The following is a 20119-nucleotide window of genomic DNA, read 5'->3' as shown; positions in this document are numbered from 1 at the left end:
ACATGGTGAAACCCTGTCTTTATAAAATATTAAAATTTAAAAAAATAAATTAGAAGCTGATTTCACTTTTTAAAGATAGATAGATTCAACTCATACTCTCAAGGCTTCCGCATTCTCTGAACTCCTAGAGCTCTTATTATCTTTAAAGCTCACATGGATTGTAACATTCACAATCATATATATATGTGTATATACATATATATGTATATATATGTGTGTGTGTGTGTATTTTTTTTTTTTTTTTTTTTTTTGAGATGGAGTCTCTGTGACCCAGGCTGGAGTGCACTGGTGCAACCTCAGCTCACTGCAACCTCTGCCTCTCAAGCTTAAGTGATTCTCCTGCCTCAGCCTCCCAAGTAGCTGGGACTATAGGCACGCACCACCATGCCCAGTAAGTTTTGCTATTTTATTTTATTTTATTTATTTATTTTTTGAGACGGAGTTTCACTCGTTACCCAGGCTGGAGTGCAATGGCACGATCTCAGCTCACTGCAACCTCCGCCTCCTGGGTTCAGGCACTTCTCCTGCCTCATCCTCCTGAGTAGCTGGGATTACAGGCACACGCCACCGTGCCCAGCTAATGTTTTGTATTTTTAGTAGAGACGGGGTTTCACCATGTTGACCAGGATGGTCTCGATCTCTTGACCTCGTGATCCACCCGCCTCAGCCTCCCAAAGTGCTGGGATTACAGGCTTGAGCCACCGCGTCCGGCGGTTTTGCAATTTTAGAAGAGGCGGGGTCTCACCACATTGGCCAGGCTGATCTTGAACTCCTGACCTCAAGTAAACCACCTGCCTCAGCCTCCCAAAATGCTGGAATTAGAGTGAACCACCATGCATGGCCATAACCTTTCATTTTTTTTTTTTTAAGACAGTCTCACTCTGTCACCAGGCACCAGGCTGGAGTGCAGTGGTGCAATCTCAGCTCACTGCAACCTCCACCTCCCGGGTTCAAGCAATTTTCCTGCCTCAGCCTCCCAAGTAGCTGGGACATGCCAGCTACAGGCACATGCCACCGTGCCCAGCTAATTTTTGTATTTTTAGTAGAGACGGGGTTTCACCACGTTGGCCAGGATGGTCTCGATCTCTTGACCTCGTGATCTGCCCACCTTGGCTTCCCAAAGTGCTGGGATTACAGGCGTGAGCCACTGTGCCCGGCCAACCTTCCATTTTTAATTGTTTGTCTTATGTCTTCTTTCCAATTTGGCTACAAATTTTTTTTTCTTTTTTTTGAGATAGTCTCATTCTGTCACCCAGACTGGAGTGCAGTAATGCAAACACAGTTCACTGCAACCTCAACCTCCTGGGCCCAATCAACCCTCCAGAATAGCTGGGACTATAGGCTTAAGCCAAGATGCCTGGTTGCAAAAATCTTGATAGCGCTGAGTACATATCTGCTATTAATTGACTGGTCTCAGAAGCAAATCACAGTACAAAAGAAATGATAAACCACAGTAACTGCTTTGATGTTAAAAATATTTTATTTTTTTTCCTAAAAGATCACACAAAAGTTGAGAAGAGAAGGATGTCAACTAGACTACATCAAAATTCGGGCAGAGGGAGGACAAAGAGCTGCCTAAAGAAACTGGTAGCTGGAGCAAACTGCAGAGATCAAGATGGCCCTGGTGAACGGAACCAGCATTCCAGGTCAGCGACATTCAGGAGCACCACCGAGGTGCGGCAGGAAAAGCAAAGTTGCTGGCCCCAATCATTCCTCCTTTTCTGGACAGGAGAGGCAGAAGCTCACTCTTTAGACATGTTCTTGATGGTCTTGTGCTCCTTCATGGCCTTCTCCCAATCGCTGCCATTGAATTCCTCTGTGACCATACTCTGCACAGTGCCCTCATCCAGGCAGTGGGGGGCGATTCCTAGGAGAAAGTGGCACAGACAAAGGGGGATCCCCAGTATGAGTGAGACCAGATGCAATACTAGCTCTTGGATGAGCCCCCACCTGCAGGCATCATCATGCTACACATTAGGGCTTCCAAAGGATATGCCACAGCTTATGGCTTCAACGATGAGGCCCACAGGCTGCCAGCTGGCTCGGAAAGCACTGGCTCCAGCCTGCAGCTTCAGTCCTCTAGCTCACTTTCCTCAACTGCCAGATGGGAATCACACTCCTTGAACCAGGGATGGCCAATGCTAGACATCATTCAATACCAAGTTGAGTGCAACGTGCAGAAAAGAGCAGCCCGAGCAATCTCTGACTGGCAGCCTAAAGAATTCATAGGCCTTTCTTGTGTTTAGATAGATAACTCTCTTTTTTTGAGATGGCATTTCTTTGCTCTTATCGCCCAGGCTGGAGGGCAATGGCATGATCTTGGCTCACCACCTCCCGGATTCAAGCAGTTCTCCTGCCGCAGACTCCCAAGTTGGTGGGATTACAGCCATGTACCACCACGCCTGGCTGACTTTGTATTTTTAGAAGATGTTTATTATTATTTGTTAAAAAGAACAGAGATGGGGTCTCGCTATGTTTCCCAGGCTGGTCTCAAACTCCTGAGCTCAATCTTCCCACCTTGGCCTCCCAAAGTGCTGGGATACAGGTGTGAGCCACTGTGACCAGCCAGTCCTGCTAGTTTTTTGAACAACTAAAAAGCTTTTAAATGGCATTATCAATGCTCCCCGATCTTGCCTCCTTCACTCCCTTAACCCCTGTCATTATTAAAGTTGTCTTCCCTGGCCCCACCAGCCCATCTGCCCACCCCTCTACTCCCTACCCTTCAACACCATCCCCAGCAACACCAGCTCTGGCAGCACTGGTGAATGAGAATCACAACCTGGATGGCCTCCGAGTCCAACTTCACCACATTAAGATAGGAATTCAGACAGGCTTCACTAGAGCCCAACTCACACTCCATCATGTGGAAAGTGTTCTGCTGAGGAGCCCTGTTCCTCTAAGAAACGCATGTGACAGGGTCTAGTCAGTGTCCCACCTGTCCAACCAAGACTTTAAGTGAGAGCACCATGGGCCTCTCTGTCTCTCTGTGTCCCCCTGAGCTTGCAGTCCATCCGCTTTACTCACCAAAGCCTCCGGGGTTGGAGCGTGGAGTATAGAAGCTCTGAACGCCACATCTCTTACAGAAGGTGTGCTGGGCTTTGTGCGTATTGAATGTGTAAGTTGTTATGTGCTCAGCTCCCTATGTGAAAACAGACAAACAGTGTTCTCTTTTTACAAAGAGATTTATTTATTTATTTATTTTGAGATGGAGTCTCCCACTGTCGCCCAGGCTGGAGTGCAGTGGCGCAATCTCAGCTCACTGCAACCTCCACTTCCCAAGTTCAAGTGATTCTCTTGCCTCAGCATCCTGAGTAGCTGGGATTACAGGCGCCCACCACCACAACCTGCTAATTTTTTGTATTTTTAGTAGAGATGGGGTTTCACCATGTTGGCCAGGCTGGTTTTGAACTCCTGACCTTATGATTTGCCTGCATTGGCCTCCTAAAGTGCTGAGATTATAGGTGTGAGCCACCACGTCCAGCCACAAAGAGATTTCCCAACACATTGAGAGGCTGAGGCGGGCAGATCACTTGAGCCCAGGAGTTCAAGACCAACCTGGGCAACCCTGTTTCTACAAAAAATACAAAAATTAACCAGGTGCACTGGCACACATCTGTAGTCCCAGCTATTCAGGAGGCTGAGGTAGGAGGATCAGTTGAGCCTGGAGAGGTGGAGGCTGCAGTGAGCTGAGATCATACATCTAAAAAAAATCTTTAAAAAACTTAACGGGGGGAGGAACCCTTTTGTAGGGCTCTTTATATTATGAGGCCATTTCCTATCTCCTGTAAAAGACTGGGACCTTCTTGAAGACAGAGACCCATCTACACTATCCAGAGACATGTCAGTCTGGAGGTGACAGCTCACAACTTCCCTTAGGTCAACTGCACACAGAATTTAGCCTCGAGTCTTCCCTGATCCATCACATCAGGGAGGGAAAATGCTTGCTTCCCGGGGCCTACATGGAGAGACAGTTCACCCAAGGGACTGGCTCTCCATGTCCCCGAACAGCACGGCTCAAGGTCTTAAGAAAACTGCTGGCTGTTCTTAATTTATCCACAAAGGACAAACCTGGAAAAAAATATTTGCCAGACATTATAGACAGGCTAATTTCCTTAATGGATAATACAAACAGGAGACTGGACAAAGGACATGAACAGACAGTTCGGATAAAAAGAAAAATAAATCAGTTTTTAGCCTATGAAATGCTCACCCATATGAACTGCAATGAGATGTATTTCACTATCAGGTGGGCAAAATCAAAACTGTTAACACGGTATTGACAAGTATGTAGAGAAATGTGTTCACATATATCAGTCACAGGAATAGGAATTGGCAAAATTTAGCAACATCTAACAAAATTTTAAAGTGTAGTGTACCTATCCTTTAACACACAATTCCATTCCTGAAATTTATCTTACAGATATATTCCAAATGCCTCAATGACATAGGTATATAGATACTACAGCACTGTTTATAAAGGCTAAAGATTGGAAAAATTGAAAATGTCCATCAGTAGAGGACAGGTTAGGCATTATGAACACTCATAAAATGGAATATTCTCCAACTTTTGAGAAGAATGAGAAAGCTCTACAAATACTAACATGGAACAATTGCCAAGGTTACAAAGTTAAGCAAGGTATAGGCCAGGCGCAGTGGCTCATGCCTGTAATCCCACCACTTTGGGAGGCCGAGGGGGGCACATTACTTGAGGTCAGGAGTTTGAGACCAGCTTGGCCAACATGGTGAAACCTCATCTCTACTAAAAATACAAAAACTAGCCAGGTGTGGTGACGGGCACCTGTAGTCCCAGCTACTAGGGAGGCTGAGGCAGGAGAATCGCTTGAGCCTGGGTGGCAGAGGTTGCAGTGAACTGAGATCACACCACTGTACTCCAGCCTGGGTGACAAAGTGAGACCCTATCTCAAACAAAAAGTTAAGCAAGGTGTAACACAACATATGTAGTGTATACTACCATTTCTTTTTTTTTTTTTTTTCACTATTTTTTTTTTTATAGACGGGGTTTCACCATGTTGGACAGGATGGTCTTGATCGCTTGACCTCGTGATCTGCCCACCTCAGCCTCCCAAAGTGCTAGGATTACAGGCGTGAGCTACGGCGCCTGGCTCTTTTTTTTTTTTTTTAAGGCAACATACTGTTATGTGTGTTTTGTTTTTTTTTTGAGACAAGGTCTCACTCTGTTACTGGAGTCCGATGGTATAATCACACCTTACTGCAGCCTTGACCTCCCAGGTTCCAGTGATCTCCCACCTCAGCCCTGCACACTCCCCCACCACCACCAGTAGCTGGGAATATAGGCATGCAACACCACACCTAGCTGATTTTTTTTTTTTCCCCCAAAAATGATCATGAAAGGAATAGGTAGAGCTGTAGGCCCAAATAATTTTGCACCTCACTGACTGGAAATGCTGGGGAACTTTCCCTGCAGCCCTGCAGGAAAAACCTCATACTGAAACCCAAAAAGCACAAAACATGGGTCTTCCAAAAACTCTTTTATCTAACAGGACTTTCACCTTACACATTAGTGGAGATAAGATGACCCAAGCCCCCATCTTAACATAAACTGCTGAAGCAAAGGCTCTTTCCTTTAATATTCTGTTTAGTTCACAGCTGGGTTTGAGCATGTTGGATCCCAGGTGGCAGCAAGGTAGGTGGGAGCAATCATCCAAGACATGGGGAGAAACCTAATTTTTTAATTTTTGTAGACATGGTGTCTCACTATCTGGCCCAGGCTGATGCTGAACTCCTGGACTCAAGCGATCTGCCTGCCTTGGCCTTCCAAAGTGCTGGGACTACAGGCATGGGCCACCGTGCCTGACCTGTATGTGCTTTTATATGCGTATGTATCTTTGAAGAGGGATCCAAGAAACAGTGGCTTACCTTTAGAGAGAGAAATTAGACAGCTGAAGGGGTGGGGGTGGAGGTTTCTTATTGTTAAACTTCTTTACACTTTCCCAGCCACTAGCATACCATCCAGAATTGTGCTTCCTATAGAAATAGCTCCCTGAGGAGCCTTGCTCATGCCACAGCCACTGCAGTACAGAGGGGCAGCAAAGGACTGCCAAGTGGTCCCAAGCCATCTAGCAATATTTGGATGGAATTAAAACCCTGCCCAACCTCACATTATCCATAATGTGCTAGAAGTCTTTTTAATAAATCTGTAATCTTTAACTCAGAGATTTTCTTTCCTTTTTTTTTTTTTTTGTGAGGGAGTCTTGCTCTGTTGCCCAGGCTGGAGTGCAGTGGCACGATCTTGGCTTACTGCAACCTCCGCCTCCCAGGTTCAAGCTCTTCTCCTGCCTTAGTCTCCTGAGTAGCTGGGATTACAGGCACAAACCACCACACGTGACTAATTTTTGTATTATTAGTTGAGACAGGGTTTCACCATATTGGCCAGGCTGATCTTGAGTCCTGAACTCCTGACCTCATGATCCACCGGTCTCGGCCTCCCAAAGTGTTGGGATTACAGGCGTGAACCACCATGCCCGGCCCTTTTTTTTTCACTGCTCCTTGTGGAGCAGGGTATAGGAAGTGTGCCCAGAGTTGCCAGAGAACTTATTTCTAAGAGAATTGTTCCTAAGGAAGAAATTTCCAAATTGTCAAAAATCTATACCAAGGAGGTTCACCACAATGTTGTTTATAATCAGAAAAAAACTGGACTCACCCGAGAAGTGCAATGATGCAGACAGTGATGGGATAAGTAAACCAGGAAATCGGCTGTGGGGAAGAGGAAGACTGGGGCATGGGGACAGTGGGGAAAGACTGTTCACTGTGTATATACACATTGTCTTCTACCTTTCGAATTTTGTATCAAGTACAAAAAATTCCCCAAAATAATAAAATTCAAGTTAAAAATAAGTATATAGGCCACGCACAGTGGCTCATGTCTGTAATCCCAGCACTTTGGGAGGCCAAGGCAGGCGGATCACCTGAGATCAGGAGTTCAAGACCAGCCTGACCAACTCAATCTGTACTAAAAATTCAAAAATTAGCCAGGCATGGTTGCACATGCCTGTAATCCCAGCTACTTGGGAGACTGAAGCAGAAGAATTGCTTGATCCCGGGAGGTGGAGGTTGCAGTGAGTTGAGATCACGCCATTGCACTCCAGCCTGGGCAATAAGAGCGAAACTCCATCTCAAAAAAAAAAAAAAAGTATGCAAGCTTTTCATTGGGAAATGAGATAAGTAGGTTATCAACAGAAAAAATGGTAAAATCCTACTTAACAAACATAAGACAATAGGTTTAGATGTATTTATCCGAGTAGAAAATAATACACAAGGACAGACACCAAAATATTAGCCGAGGTTACCTTTGGTTGATAGGATTTGGGTGATTTGTTTCCACAACGTCAAACAGGTCTCCAAAAAATAAAGGTGAAAAATAACACAACCTTTTATTTTTTTTGAGATGGAGTTTTGTTCTTGTCACTCAGGCTGAAGTGCAACGGCGCGATCTCGGCTCACTGCAACCTCCGCCTTCCAGGTTCAAGCGACTCTCCTGCCTTGGCCTCCCAAGTAGCTGGGATTACAGGCATGTGCCACCACGCCCAGCTAATTTCTATATTTTTAAGTAGAGACAGGGTTTCATTACGTTGGCCAGGATAGTCTCAATCTCTTGACCTCATGATCCATCTGCCTCAGCCTCCCAAAGTGCTGGGATTACAGGCATTAGCCACTGTGCCTAGCCCACAACCTTTTAAAAGTCAACCCAAAAGGGTTTGTAGCATGTAAGGGGAGCATATTGGGGCTTCTCAAGGGCTTTGGTTTGTCCCTCACAGCCCATGGCCAATGCCATAAATCTCACCAATCGGTTCTGCACTCCTTGACTCTGCTCTTAAGCACTGACCTTCAGGAGCTTGAAGCGAGAAGCTGGAACAATGAAGTGTCTATTCTGCTTCTTCTTGCAAATGCTGCAGCTACAGAAAGACAGAGCAAATTCCAGATTGTAAGCGGCCACCTGCGTCCTCTTTGCCTGAGCAGCCCAGCCTGATATGTTTTCAGAGCCAGCTGCGAAGCCCCTTTCAGCTCCCTCCAGGGCCGAGGAGCTGCCTCTGGTTTGCAGGTACAGCAGAGCCCAGGGGGGTCCCAAGTCGGCAGTCGAGGACCTGCAATGCTCAGAATACAGGACCAACAGACACGTCTGTGCTGCCACCTCCCAGTTCTTTACAGTGAAGAAAAGCGCTGGACTTCAGAGACACTTAGAAAACAAATTTCAGACACTGCTACAACCTGATGTCTCCAAGACATCCACACCAAAAATGGACAAGGAAGTTTAGGTTTCCCTCTTTCTTCATGACCACGTCACAGAAAGTCCAGCTCCAAGTAAAACATGTCCCCAGAATTACCATCTCTGGAATTAAACTGAAGTCCCCTCTTTTCAGGTCACCTTTGAAAAAGTTCTAATTTAGTATAGAATTCTCTCACAAGTTATTCCACAGTGCTTCTTTTCCAATCTGGATTCTATTGTTAGTAGCCTGCTCAGTTCTCCATTCGAGTAATTCCATCGTAAGTGTTTATTATTCATATATAATTCCAGTACCTAGGGGCAAAAAGGACTGGATGCTGTTAAATAATTAGCTGCATGCCAACTCAGGGTCCCAAAGCCAGAGCCTGTCATCCCTGCTCCATCATAATGCCAGGGAAGGTGGTACAAATCAGGCCCTCAACAGCCGGCAGCACCATCTGCCCCAACGGAAGAGCAGATCGAGAGCATGGAGCCTAGGGAGCCTCCAGATGTACATATCCTTCACTAAAGCACCCTTCAACTCTCCCCAACTCTGGACTCCAAGGCCTTCCACTCAGTACCCAGCCAGGCACTGCTGCAGCTAACCACCCCCAGCTCCTTAGCAGTGTCAGTCTGAGGGTGAAGCTGCCAGCCACGAGCCCTGAGGACCCTGCTCTGTGTCACCTGGGCTGTGCTGTTGAAGCTCTGTTGTGAGCCGCACAAAAGGAGAAAGAATAGAACAATGATCCTTTCTGTCCCCATTACCTGACTTCAGCAGTTACCAGCCCATGGCCAATGTTTCTCTGTACCTCAACTCCCAGATTATTTTGAAGTATTGCATTTTAATTCTGAAATTCTTTTAAGCCAAGTTAAGGAAAAAAAAACTCACTTGCAGTCAAATATATGCAAGTCTGCTGAGGCCCAAACTTCAAAACGAACTGCTCCACAGTGGCAGCCTCCCGTGTGCTTCACCAGGCCCTGGTATTCACTAAATGAAACAAAAATCAGAAAGATAAGAATTTCTGAATAGCTACCTCCCGCTCTTTGTTGTTGAAAGAAAGACGTAAGATTGGACAAAAGTCTTTTCTATGTGACAACCAAATGCATTTCTGCTTTTAAGGAGGCACTGTCAATTTTCTAAGCAAAGAATGGTTTCAGCACGTTCTTTGTCCATGAGCTCTCTTTTCTCCAATTTCTTTTTTTTTTCCTCCAATTTCTTAAATTGTATTAAGTTGCAAAATAAAACATTCCAAATATTTTGAAAATGTGAGGGATCTTAATCCCATCACCAAACGTTTTTATTTATACGTCAAATACTAAAAAATTTTATGAGCTAGGCATGAAGGAGACAGTAAACAAGATACAACAGACATGATTGCTACTCTAACCGACCTTAACAAATTACTCAAATAATATTTAATTATGATTGTGATAAAGGAGGTACAGGATGCTATGAAAAATATGACTGGGTCTCAATCAAGTCCAGAGGTTCAGAAGAGCCTTTTGAGAAAGTTAATAAAGGCTCTTATATTTTTGCTCTATTTATTTCCAGTATCTTCAAACACATGTGTAATATATAGCTATAATACACATTACATTCAATTTTTTTTTTTTTGAGGATGGGGTTTTGCTTTTGTTACCCAGGCTGGAGTGCAGCGGTGCAACCTCGGCTCATGCCAACCTCTGCTTCCCAGGTTCAAGCAATTCTCCTGCCTCAGCTTTCCAAGTAGTTTGGGATTACAGGCATGCGCCACCATGCCTGGCTAATCTTGTATTTTTAGTAGAGACGGGGTCTCAAACTCCAGACCTCAGGTGATCCACCCACCTCAGCCTCCCAAAGTGCTGGGATTACAGGCCTGAGCCACTGTGCCAGCCTACATGCAATTGTAATCCTTTTAAAACTTATATATAAGCCAAACTCAGAAATGAACATTAAGATCTGATGTCATAAAATCGCTTTCCAAAAAGACTGAACACTCTTATCCCATGAGTGTAAATAAGAAAACATTTCACTGTACAGTCTCAGGCAATAATTACGGGAAAAATAGCTCACTGCAGTTTTAATTTGCATGATTAAGACTGATCATTTTTTCATATTTCTTTACAAGTTTATGTATTTTAATTTTTTCTGCATATATGTTTACTGTAAAAAATTCAAACATTACCATACTTGAGAGTGCTCAAAGTGAAAGCCTCCTGTAATCTTCACACCCACAAGGATCTACAGTTATTTCCTACATATTAACCCAAACTATTTTTCCATACAATATTTTCAAAAAATGGTAGTTACTACTTTTTGAATATAATTTAGTGGACTTAATAAGTACAAAATCATGGCAATTTAGTGGGAGAAAAACATCTTTTTTAAATGTCAATTTTTTTAAATCTTTTTCTTGACCGTTTATCAGTTTGTCTTAAAAATTTACCTCAAATTTGAGTTTTACATTCCTCTTTTCTCTTTTTATATGCCTTGAAGACACTATGAGTTTTACATTCCGAAGGAACTTCATACTCCTTCTGTCCAGAGGCAGCCGTCACCCCATAGGTGCTCAAAAAATATTTGATGGATGAACGTTTTTTAAAAATTCAGTGTGCAGTCCAAGAAGAAAAACCAAAAAGTGAAGCACAGAGAAAACCAAATGTGTCTTCCGTCTGGGAAGACCCATCCTAACTAAGAGAATTTCTTCTGCAAGAAGCTCAAAGGAACACGTTCAAGAAAAGAAGTTTCTCAGGTTATGCAATTGCTAGGTAATTCTTGAGCTTTTTTCCCCTAGTGTTTTAATTATTCTTTTTAATTCGTAAAATTGACACTGAAATATATTATCAGGGCGTTAAAATCTCTCTCTGCAGCACCACTGTTCCCCGAGGCAAGAATCCAGATCACATTTGGAGAAAAGAAGGCAGCCCTTTAACAGCTCTTTCCTAAACCACGGACACTCGGAGATGGTCCTCGGGCCATCTAAGTGACCGCGAAGCGGCCAGGAGGGCGAGCGGCCGGGAGCAAGAGTTGGCGGAGCACACAAAAGCCTCCCCAGTAGGCATCCCCGCCGCCGCGCGAGGCCTGAGCATCTCTTTGCGCGCGCTTCTCTCCCGGATCAATAACCCCCGCCCTCTGCTCCCTCCCTGGCAGCGTCTGCAACAATAACGGGATTTCGCTTCCCACTTAGTTCAAAACTACTCATGCTTCGCTCAACGCTTCTACCTTTCCCTTCCACCCACCCTCAAAAACACGTGTGCAAACATAAAAAAACGGGATTCGGGTAAGAGAAAGCCATGGGATGTCTTCTTTTCACTGGAAAATGCCCCCACCCCCTTCGCGCACCAGGACAAAAGACAACGTCTCGGAGAACGATACTTGTGGCCAGGAAAGACCTTTCGTGTCCCAAGACGGCCGCGGGCGCCTTCCGGACAAAGCCCACTTTCCATTCCCAGGCCACACAGCCCTAGAAGCGCAGCCCTGCCGCCCTTAGAATTTAGGGAACAACCCCAGTGCTAACGGAGAAGCGTGTCGGCTCCGTTATGAGGAAGGCGCAGAGCTGAAAGGCGCCCGAGGCCTGCGAGCAGGCAGCGGGAGCGGGCTGCCAGCCGGACTACCGCCGCGGGGGGTCCGCGTGGCGCCGACTCCCCCGCGCCCCGGCCCGCTGCACTCACAAGGTGTCCAGCAGGAGCTTGGCAGCGCCCTCGGAGGTGAGCTTCTGCCGCTTCTGGAACGTTTCCCAGCGCTCCCGCTGCTCGCCCAGGTCCAGGGTGGACGCCGAGGATGTCGGGGTCGCGGGAGTCGGCGGCGGTGGTGGCGGGAGCAACGCCAGCTCCGGCGGCGGCGGCTCCCCCTGGCCCTCCTCTTGGGCCCGCGGCGACGAGCGCCTCAGCCGCCGCTTCTCCGACAGCGGCTTCGCCTCCGCCTGGCTCTTGCTCCCGGCCTGGCTCGTAGAGCGCAGTGCCCGGGTGGCGCTAGGGGTCGAAGCATCGGCCGTTGGGGCCGCCGGGGCCGCCGAAGCCTCGGAACGCTTCTGAGTGCGCACCTTGGCGGCGGCGGCACTCCTCGACCGCCGCATGGCTCCCGCAGCCTGGCGCGCAGGCCTCACAGCGCCGCGCGCAGGCCTCACAACACCGCGCGCCCCCGCCGTCCCGCGCGCGCCCCCGCCACCCGCCAGTCTTCAGGACCAGGGGTCACTGCGCCCGCTGCCCCGCTCCGCCCGCCGCGGCAGGCAACCCGGCGCCGGCCCTCAGGAGGGAAACCCGGCCCGCCCCGCCGCTGGGGCGCACCTGCAGGTTCAGTGCCCAGAGGGGTTACGCCGGGCCTACGCTCGCGATACCCAGAATCCACTCGCACCTGCGAAGGCGCCTCTGCCCCGTATGGATCCAGCGGGCTCTTCGTTCCTTTCCGACCTGGAGGGGCCGGGGTCGGGTCTCAATTCGCAGGCGCATCTGAGCGGGCAGATTGGGTAACTTCGTCTCCAAAAACGAGCTAATTTGTGTAAACGGCCTGCCACCTGCTACGTCCTCGGTAACAGCGGCCGAAACCATAGTTCTTCAACTTCGTCTTTTCTGTCACATACAGAACAGTGTCATGAGGACACTGAGGCAACCGATTTGGGGTTTCATTTTAATTAAATGAAAGACCCGCGCGTCGAATTTCATTAGTATGATTTTGCTGAACGCCGCACCAAAGTTTAAAGACAAAAGGCATGAGAATCATTGATGGAACCCAGATAGTCCCAAACCTATTAACTGCTCCATTTTATTCATATCTGCAAAGAAGGCGCGTTTTCTTTGACTCATTTTTCTTTTTCTACGTCTTTAATTTCTTCTTTCTTTATTATTATTATTTTTTGGAAACGGAGTTTCTCTCTTGTTGTCCAGGCTGAAATGCAATAGCGGGATCTCGGCTCAATGCAACCTCTGCCTCCCGAGTTCAAGAGATTCTCCTACCTCAGCCTCCGGAGTAGCTGGGATTACGGGTGTGCGCCACCACGCTCAGCTCTTCTGTTTGTTTGTTTTTGAGGGGGGAGACGGAATTTCTTTCTCTCTTGTTGCCCAGGCTGGAGTACAACGGCGCGATCTTGGCTCATCGAAACTTCCGCCTCCTGGGTTCAAGCGATTCTCCTGCCTCAGCCTTCCGAGTAGCTGGGATTACAGGCAGGCGCCACCACGCCTAGCTAATTTTGTATTTTTAGTAAAGATGGGATTCCAACATATTGGTCAGGCTGGTCTCGAACTCCCGACCTCAGGTGATCTGCCCAACTCGGCCTTCCAAACCGCTGGGATTACAGGCATGAGCCACCACGCACAGCTTATCTTTCTTCTTTATTCTGATTTTCTTCATGGTATTGTTAGTTTATAGTTTATAGTTTATTGAATTAAAGGCATAGTTTAACTATTTTGTCTTTTTTTTTTTTTTCTTCAGACAGGATCTGGCAGACTGGAGTTCAGTGTCGTGATCTCAGCCCATTGCAGCCATGAACTCCTGGCCTCAAGCAGTCCTCCCACCTGGGGCTCAGGAGTGGCTGGGAAAACAGGCGGAGGGTCCCACCACACTGGCTAATGGTTGCTGTTGTCTTGTAGAGACCGAATCTCCCTATGTTGCCCAGGCTGGTCTCTTAACTCCTGGCCTCAAGCGATCCTCTCGCCTAGTCCTCCTCAAGTGTTGGGATTACAGGTGTGAGTCACCGCACCCTACCTTGCTATTTTTGTTGTTGCTGTTGGAGTTAAGGTTTACACACAGCGACGTGCAAATATCTTTAATGTACATCTTGTTTTTGTTTTTGAGACAAGGTCTCCCCCTGTCGCCCAGGCTGGACTGCAGTAACATGATCCCATGCACTGCAACCTCCACCTCCCTGTCTCAACCAATTCTCCCACCTTAGCCTCTTGAGTAACTAGGACCACAGGTGCCCACCAACACACACCACACAAACCACCAGCATTCCAGCAGGGTTAGGGGGTTGCAACAATATCATAGCAGCCTATTCGAGTAGCCAAGACTGGAAACACTAAATGTTCTTCAACCATAGATTAAATAAAGTGGTGCTTTACTTTATTAAAAGTGGTGGTTATCTAAAGTGGTGGTTAAGTAAAGGGCCGGGCGTGGTGCTTTACACCTGTAATCCCAGCACTTTGGGAGGCCGAGGCAGGCAGGTCACTTGAGGTCAAGAGATCGAGACCAGCCTGGCCGACCTGTTGAAACTCCGTCTCTATTAAAGATACAAAATTAGCCGGGCGTGGTGGTGGACACCTATAATCCCAGCTTCTCCGGAGGCTGAGGCAAGAGAATCGCTTGAACCCAGGAGGCGGAGGTTTCAGTGAGCCGAGATTGTGCTACTGCACCCCAGCCTGGTCGACAGAGTGGGACTTTTTTTTTTTTTTCTTAAAAAAAAAAAAAGAGGCATAATCACATAACGGAATACTACACCATAATCAAAATGAGTGAACCACAGATATGTACAACAATATGGATTAATCTCACAGACATATTGAATAAAATAAGTCATACACAAGAGTATATGTTGTGTAAATACACTTAAATTCTAAATCAACTAAAACTATTTCATGGTGATGATATAAGAGAAGTGGCAGCTGGATGTAGTGGCTCATGCCTGTAATCAGTACTTGGGGAGGTCAAGGCAAGCAGATCACTTGAGCCCAGGAGTTCGAGACCAGCCTGGGCAACATAGTCAGGCCCCATCTCTATGAAAAACACACAAATTAGGTGGATGTCATGGCACGTACCTGTAGTCTCAGCTACTCAGGAGGCTGAGGTGGGAAGGAGGATTGCTTGAGCCCAAGAGGTGGAAGCTGCAGTGAGCCACAATAGCACCACCATACTCTACCCTGGGTGGCAGGGTGAGACCCTGTCTCAACAAAACAAAAGAAAACAAAAAAGTCTTGGGTGTAGGGAGTGGTTATCTTTTTTTTTTTGAGAGGGAGTCCCACTCTCTCACCCAGGCTGGAGTGCAATGGCATAATCTCGGCTCACTGCAACCTCTAACTACTGGGTTTAAGCAGTTCTCTTGCCTCAGCCTCCTGAGTAGCTGGGATTACAGATGACTGCCACAACACCTGGTTTATATATATATATATATTTTTTTTTTTTTAAAGACGGGGTTTCACCATGTTGGTCAGGCTGGTCTTGAACTCCTGACCTAAGGTGATCCGCCCACCTTGGCCTCCAAAGTGCTTGGATTACAGGCGTGAGCCACCACGCCCGGTCTATTTTTGTATTTTTAATAGAGATGGGGTCTCTCCATGTTGGACAGGTTGGTCTCAAACTCCTGACCTCAGGTGATCCACCCGACTTGGCCTCCCTAAATGCTGGGATTACAGGTATCAGCAATCGAACTCAGCCAGGGAGTGGTTATCTTTGAGAACTGACTGGGAAAGAGAACAAAGGACTCTTCTAAAATGCTTGATATGGCCAGGCGTAGTGGCTCATGCATGTAATCCCAGCACTTTGGGAGGCGGAGGTGGGCGTATCACCTGAGTTCAGGAGTTTGAAACTAGCCTGGCCAACATGGCAAAGCCCCATCTCTACTAAAAATACAAAAAATAGCCGGGTGTGCTGGCAGGCACCTGTAATCCCAGCTACTGGGGAGGCTGAGGCATGAGAATTACTTGAACCCAGGAGGCGGCAGTTGCAGTGGGCTGGAGGTTGCACCATTGCATTCCAGTTTGGGCGACAGAGCAAGACTCCATCTCAAAGAAAAAAAAAGATGGATATGTTCTCTACAGTATCTTGATCTGGGGGGTAGTTACAGAGGCGTTTAAAACACATAAAAACACTTCAGTGTATGTAAGACTTAGCTCAATTTAAAAATGAAGAACGTGGGCAGGCACGGTGGCTCACACCTGTAATCCCAGAACTTTGGTAGGCTGAGGCAGGCAGATCACCTGAGGTCGGGAATTTGAGACCAGTCTGACCAACATGGAGAAACCCCGTTTCTACTAAAAACACAAAATTAGCCGGGCATGATGGTGCATACCTGTAACCTCAGCTACTCGGGAGCCTGAGGCAGGAGAATCGCTTGAACCTCGGAGGCGGAGGTTGCGGTGAGCCGAGATAGCGCCATTGCACTCCAGCCTAGGCAACAAGAGTGAAACTCCATCTGTATTTTTAGTAGAGACAGTGTTTTGCCATGTTGGCCAGGCTGGTCTCAAACTCCTGACTTCAGGTGATCTACTGCCTTGGCCTCCCAAAGTGCTGGGATTACAGGCATGAGCCACCGTGCCCAGCCATATTCTTTTTATTTATATAATTGGCTTGGAAAAGTTTTCTTCGTTCCCTTTTTGCCTTCTTGTTGATTTGAAAATTCTATCATTTGTCTCTATAATGGTCATGGTTTCCCTTCTCATATCTAGTAGTTATGATAAAACCTGCGTTCCTCTAGTAATGTTGCAAAATTGATCAACAAATATGTTTCCCAAAATATTTTATCCACTCACTCCCCAACCCTTCACCTAGAGGAAAATTTTGGAAATTATTTTCAGTTCCTCACTTGCCCACTAACCCTATGCCCAGCCTCTCTGAAGTATACTTTCTTCTGAAGGCTCCTTTGTGAACATTTACACTACGTATTTCTTATGTGGTATCACAACTGTAAGGGCAGCTCCAAGAATTGCTAAAGACTTTCATTGTTCTTTTGTGTCCACAGAGCTGAGAACTGAGCCCAGCACTCAAAATATTTGTTGAATGAATAAACTATCCATTTAGATATAACTATATTTATTACAAGATCAATCGTTCACAACAAGCATTGTGCTCACCATCTACCCAATATTGAGGTCTCTTTTTATTTTATTTTATTTATTTTTTTGAGATGGTGTCTCGCTCTGTTACCCAGGCTGGAGTGCAGTAGCATGATCTTGGCTCACTGCAACCTCTGCCTCCCAGGTTCAAGCAATTCTCCTGCCTCAGCATCTCAAGTAGCTGGGACTAGAGGCGTTAACCACTACACCAGTTAGTTTTTGTATTTTTAGAAGAGACGGAGTTTCGTCACCATGTTGGCCAGGATCATCTTGAACTCCTGACCTCAAGTGTTCCACCTGCCTCAGCCTTCCAAAATTCTGGGATTACAGGTGTGAGCCACTGCACTAGGCCTGAGGTCTCTTTTTAAATATGATTAACAATTGATTAGAGAACTTTTTTTTTTTTTTTTTGAGATGGAGTTTCACTCTTGTCTCGCAGGCTGGAGTGCAATGGCACGATCTCAGCTCACTGCAACCTCTGCCTCCTGGGCTCAAGCAATTCTCCTGCTTCAGCCTCCTGAGGAGCTGGGATTACAGGAGCCCACCACCATGCCTGGCTACTAAAATCCCATCTCTACTAAAAATGCCAAAAAATTAGGCAGGCATTGTGGCAGTCACCTGTAATCCCAGCTACTCAGGAAGCTGAGGCAAGAGAATTGTTTAAACCCAGCAGTCGGAGGCTGCAGAGAGCCGAGATTGCGCCATTGCTCTCCAGCCTGGGCAACAGAGTGGGACTCCCTTTCAAAAAGCAAGAAGAAAAAAAAGAAAAGATAACCACTCCCTATGCCCAGGCCTTTTGTATTTTTAGTAGAGATGGGGTTTCGCCGTGTTGGCCAGGCTGGTCTCGAACTCCTGACCTCAGGTGATCTGCTGCCCTCAGCCTCCCAAAGTGCTGGAATTACAGGCGTGAGCCACCGCACCTGACCTAGAAAACTTTTAAGTATTTTCCTCAGGTGGGCTGCATGGGCGATACTGTGTACTTAAGTGCTTAAATTGTCTTCCTTTGCCCCAAAAGATGAATGACATTTTGTCTGGGGGTAGAATTTTTTTTTTTTTTTTTTTTTTTTGCGACATGGTCTCACTTTGTCACCCAGGCTGTTGTTCAGCAGCTTCATCATGGCTCACAGCAGCTTTGAATTCCTTGGCTTAAGGGATTTTCCCACCTCAGCCACCCCTGGGACTATCATGCTCAGCTATTTTTTCATTTTATTTGTTTATTTTTGTAGAGACAGGGATCTTGCTATTTTGCTTAGGCTGGTCTCAAACTCCTGGGCTAGAGTGATTCTCTTGCCTCAGCCTCTCAAAGTGCTGGGGTTATGGATTTGAGCCTCTTTTTTGTCTTCCAGGCAGAGTCTCGCTCTTGCAGTGGCATGATCTCTGCTTGCTGCAACCTTTGCTTGCTTGGTTCAAGCGATTCTCGCGCCTCAGCCTCTCAAGTAGCTAGGACCACAGGCATGTGTCATCATGCCCGGCTAATTTTTGTAGAGATGGGGTTTCACCATGTTGGCCAGGCTGGTCTCGAACTCCTGGGCTGAAGCAATCTGCCCACCTCAGCCTCCCAAAGTGTTGAGATTACAGGCGTGAGCCACCGTGCTGCCTGGAAATAAAAATTCTAATGCTACTTTTGCTTTCCTTTTATAAAACAGCCTCTTCCTGCCATGTAAAAACTTATACATGTCTCTGTTTTTCCATGGAATTTAAGACTTTTGCCAGGATGCATGTATAGGTGTATATATTTTTATTTCTCCTGTCTAGGTGGCCTGATAAAGAAGAAAAAATAAAACAAATTACATTTATATATTATAAATGAAAAAGAAAATATAACCAGTGAAGCAGAATAAACTCAAAACACTTATCACAGGAGCTTATATGCTTTTTTGGGTCCTTTGGAAAATATTTTCATCATCTCTATTTTACCCTCTTAGTAGCATATGTGAGTTTGGGTAGGTTTTGATAAGACTTGCTAAATCATAACATCTATTTTTATTTTTATTTTTTTCTGAAACAGGGTCTAACTCTGTTGCCCAGGCTGGAGTGCAGTGGCACAATCATAGCTCACTGCAGCCTTGAACTCCTGGGCTCAATGCATCCTCCCACCTCAGCCTCCCAAAGTGCCAGAAGCCACCACTCCTGGCTTATAACTTTTATTTAATATATACTGTTTTCTGAACTAAAATGTCGTATGTAGACAATGAGAAATCCATTCTGTATCCAGTCTAACATGAGCAAATTTCCCTATTAGAAATGACATTAAATTATTCCTGAATTTAATTAGCCAGGTGTTGTGGCGGGCACCTGTAATCCCAGCTACTCAGGAGGCTGAGGCAGGAAAATTGTTCGAACCCGGGAGGTGGACCTTGCAGTGAGCCAAGATTGCGCCATTGCACTCCAGCCTGGACAACAAGAGGGAAACATCATCTTAAGTAAATAAATAAATTATTCCTGAATTCAAATTCATAAAGACTGAAAGTAGAATAGGGATTGCCAGGGCCTGAGGGAGTGGGGAGTTATTGTTAATAGGTTTCTGTTTGGGGTGATGAAAAAGTTCTGGGAATAGTGTTGATAGGTGCACGTTGTAAATATATTTAATGCCACTGAATTGCACACTTATAGTTTAAATTTTATGTTATACAGTATATATTTTACCACACAAAAAAAGAATTATTCTTGGACTTTAAAGCACAAGCAAAATGAATAAAGAAAAGAATGCCTCATCATTTGCACATTGTGGATGTACAATATGGCAGCAGATTCCCAATATCAAAGCCCATTCATGAAAATCAAAAGTGATCATTTTTGTACCTAGAGTAGTCAGATTGGTGGACAAAAAGTAGAATGGTGGTTACTAGGGGCTGGGGGTAGGCGAAGTAGGGAAGTTTTTTGTGGTTCTTTTTTTTTTTTTGAGACAGAGTCTTGCTCTGTCGCCCAGGCTGGAGTTCAGTGACGCAATCTTGACTCACTGCAACCTCTGCCTACTGGGTTCGAGTGATTCTCATGCCTTAGCCTCCTGAGTAACTGGGATATGGGCACATGCCACCACACCTAGCTAATTTTTTTTTGTTTTTTTTGTTTTTTTTGTTTTTTTTTTTTTTGAGACAGAGTTTCGCTCTTGTTACCCAGGCTGGAGTGCAATGG

The 20119-nt window shown here is 46.1% G+C and overlaps 2 protein-coding genes across 2 annotated transcripts in view; one reads left to right on the top strand and one right to left on the bottom strand.

Moving 5' to 3' along the window:
* PIGL (phosphatidylinositol glycan anchor biosynthesis class L) overlaps positions 1–1600 on the top strand; it is a 111130-nt gene extending 109530 nt beyond the window's left edge. Inside the window, exon 7 of the mRNA XM_032280203.1 lies at positions 1499–1600. Within this exon, the coding sequence (XP_032136094.1) occupies positions 1499–1579 (81 nt within the window). The 3' untranslated portion in view covers positions 1580–1600. The remainder of the gene's footprint in view (positions 1–1498) is intronic.
* Positions 1442–12407, bottom strand: CENPV (centromere protein V). The gene is made up of 5 exons (XM_032280201.1): positions 11894–12407; positions 9132–9230; positions 7865–7934; positions 3025–3139; positions 1442–1867 (listed from the first exon to the last, which is right to left on the bottom strand). The coding sequence occupies exons 1-5, from the start codon at positions 12295–12297 to the stop codon at positions 1743–1745; spliced, it is 813 nt and encodes a 270-aa protein (XP_032136092.1). The 5' UTR covers positions 12298–12407; the 3' UTR covers positions 1442–1742.
* Positions 12408–20119: the final 7712 nt, after the last annotated feature.

This window comes from Sapajus apella, unplaced genomic scaffold, assembly GCF_009761245.1.
Source record: "Sapajus apella isolate SASKATOON/1434 unplaced genomic scaffold, GSC_monkey_1.0 scaffold12, whole genome shotgun sequence".
NCBI lineage: Eukaryota > Metazoa > Chordata > Mammalia > Primates > Cebidae > Sapajus > Sapajus apella.
Note: the sequence above shows the minus strand (reverse complement) of the source record. Positions and strands in the feature narration are given on the sequence as shown.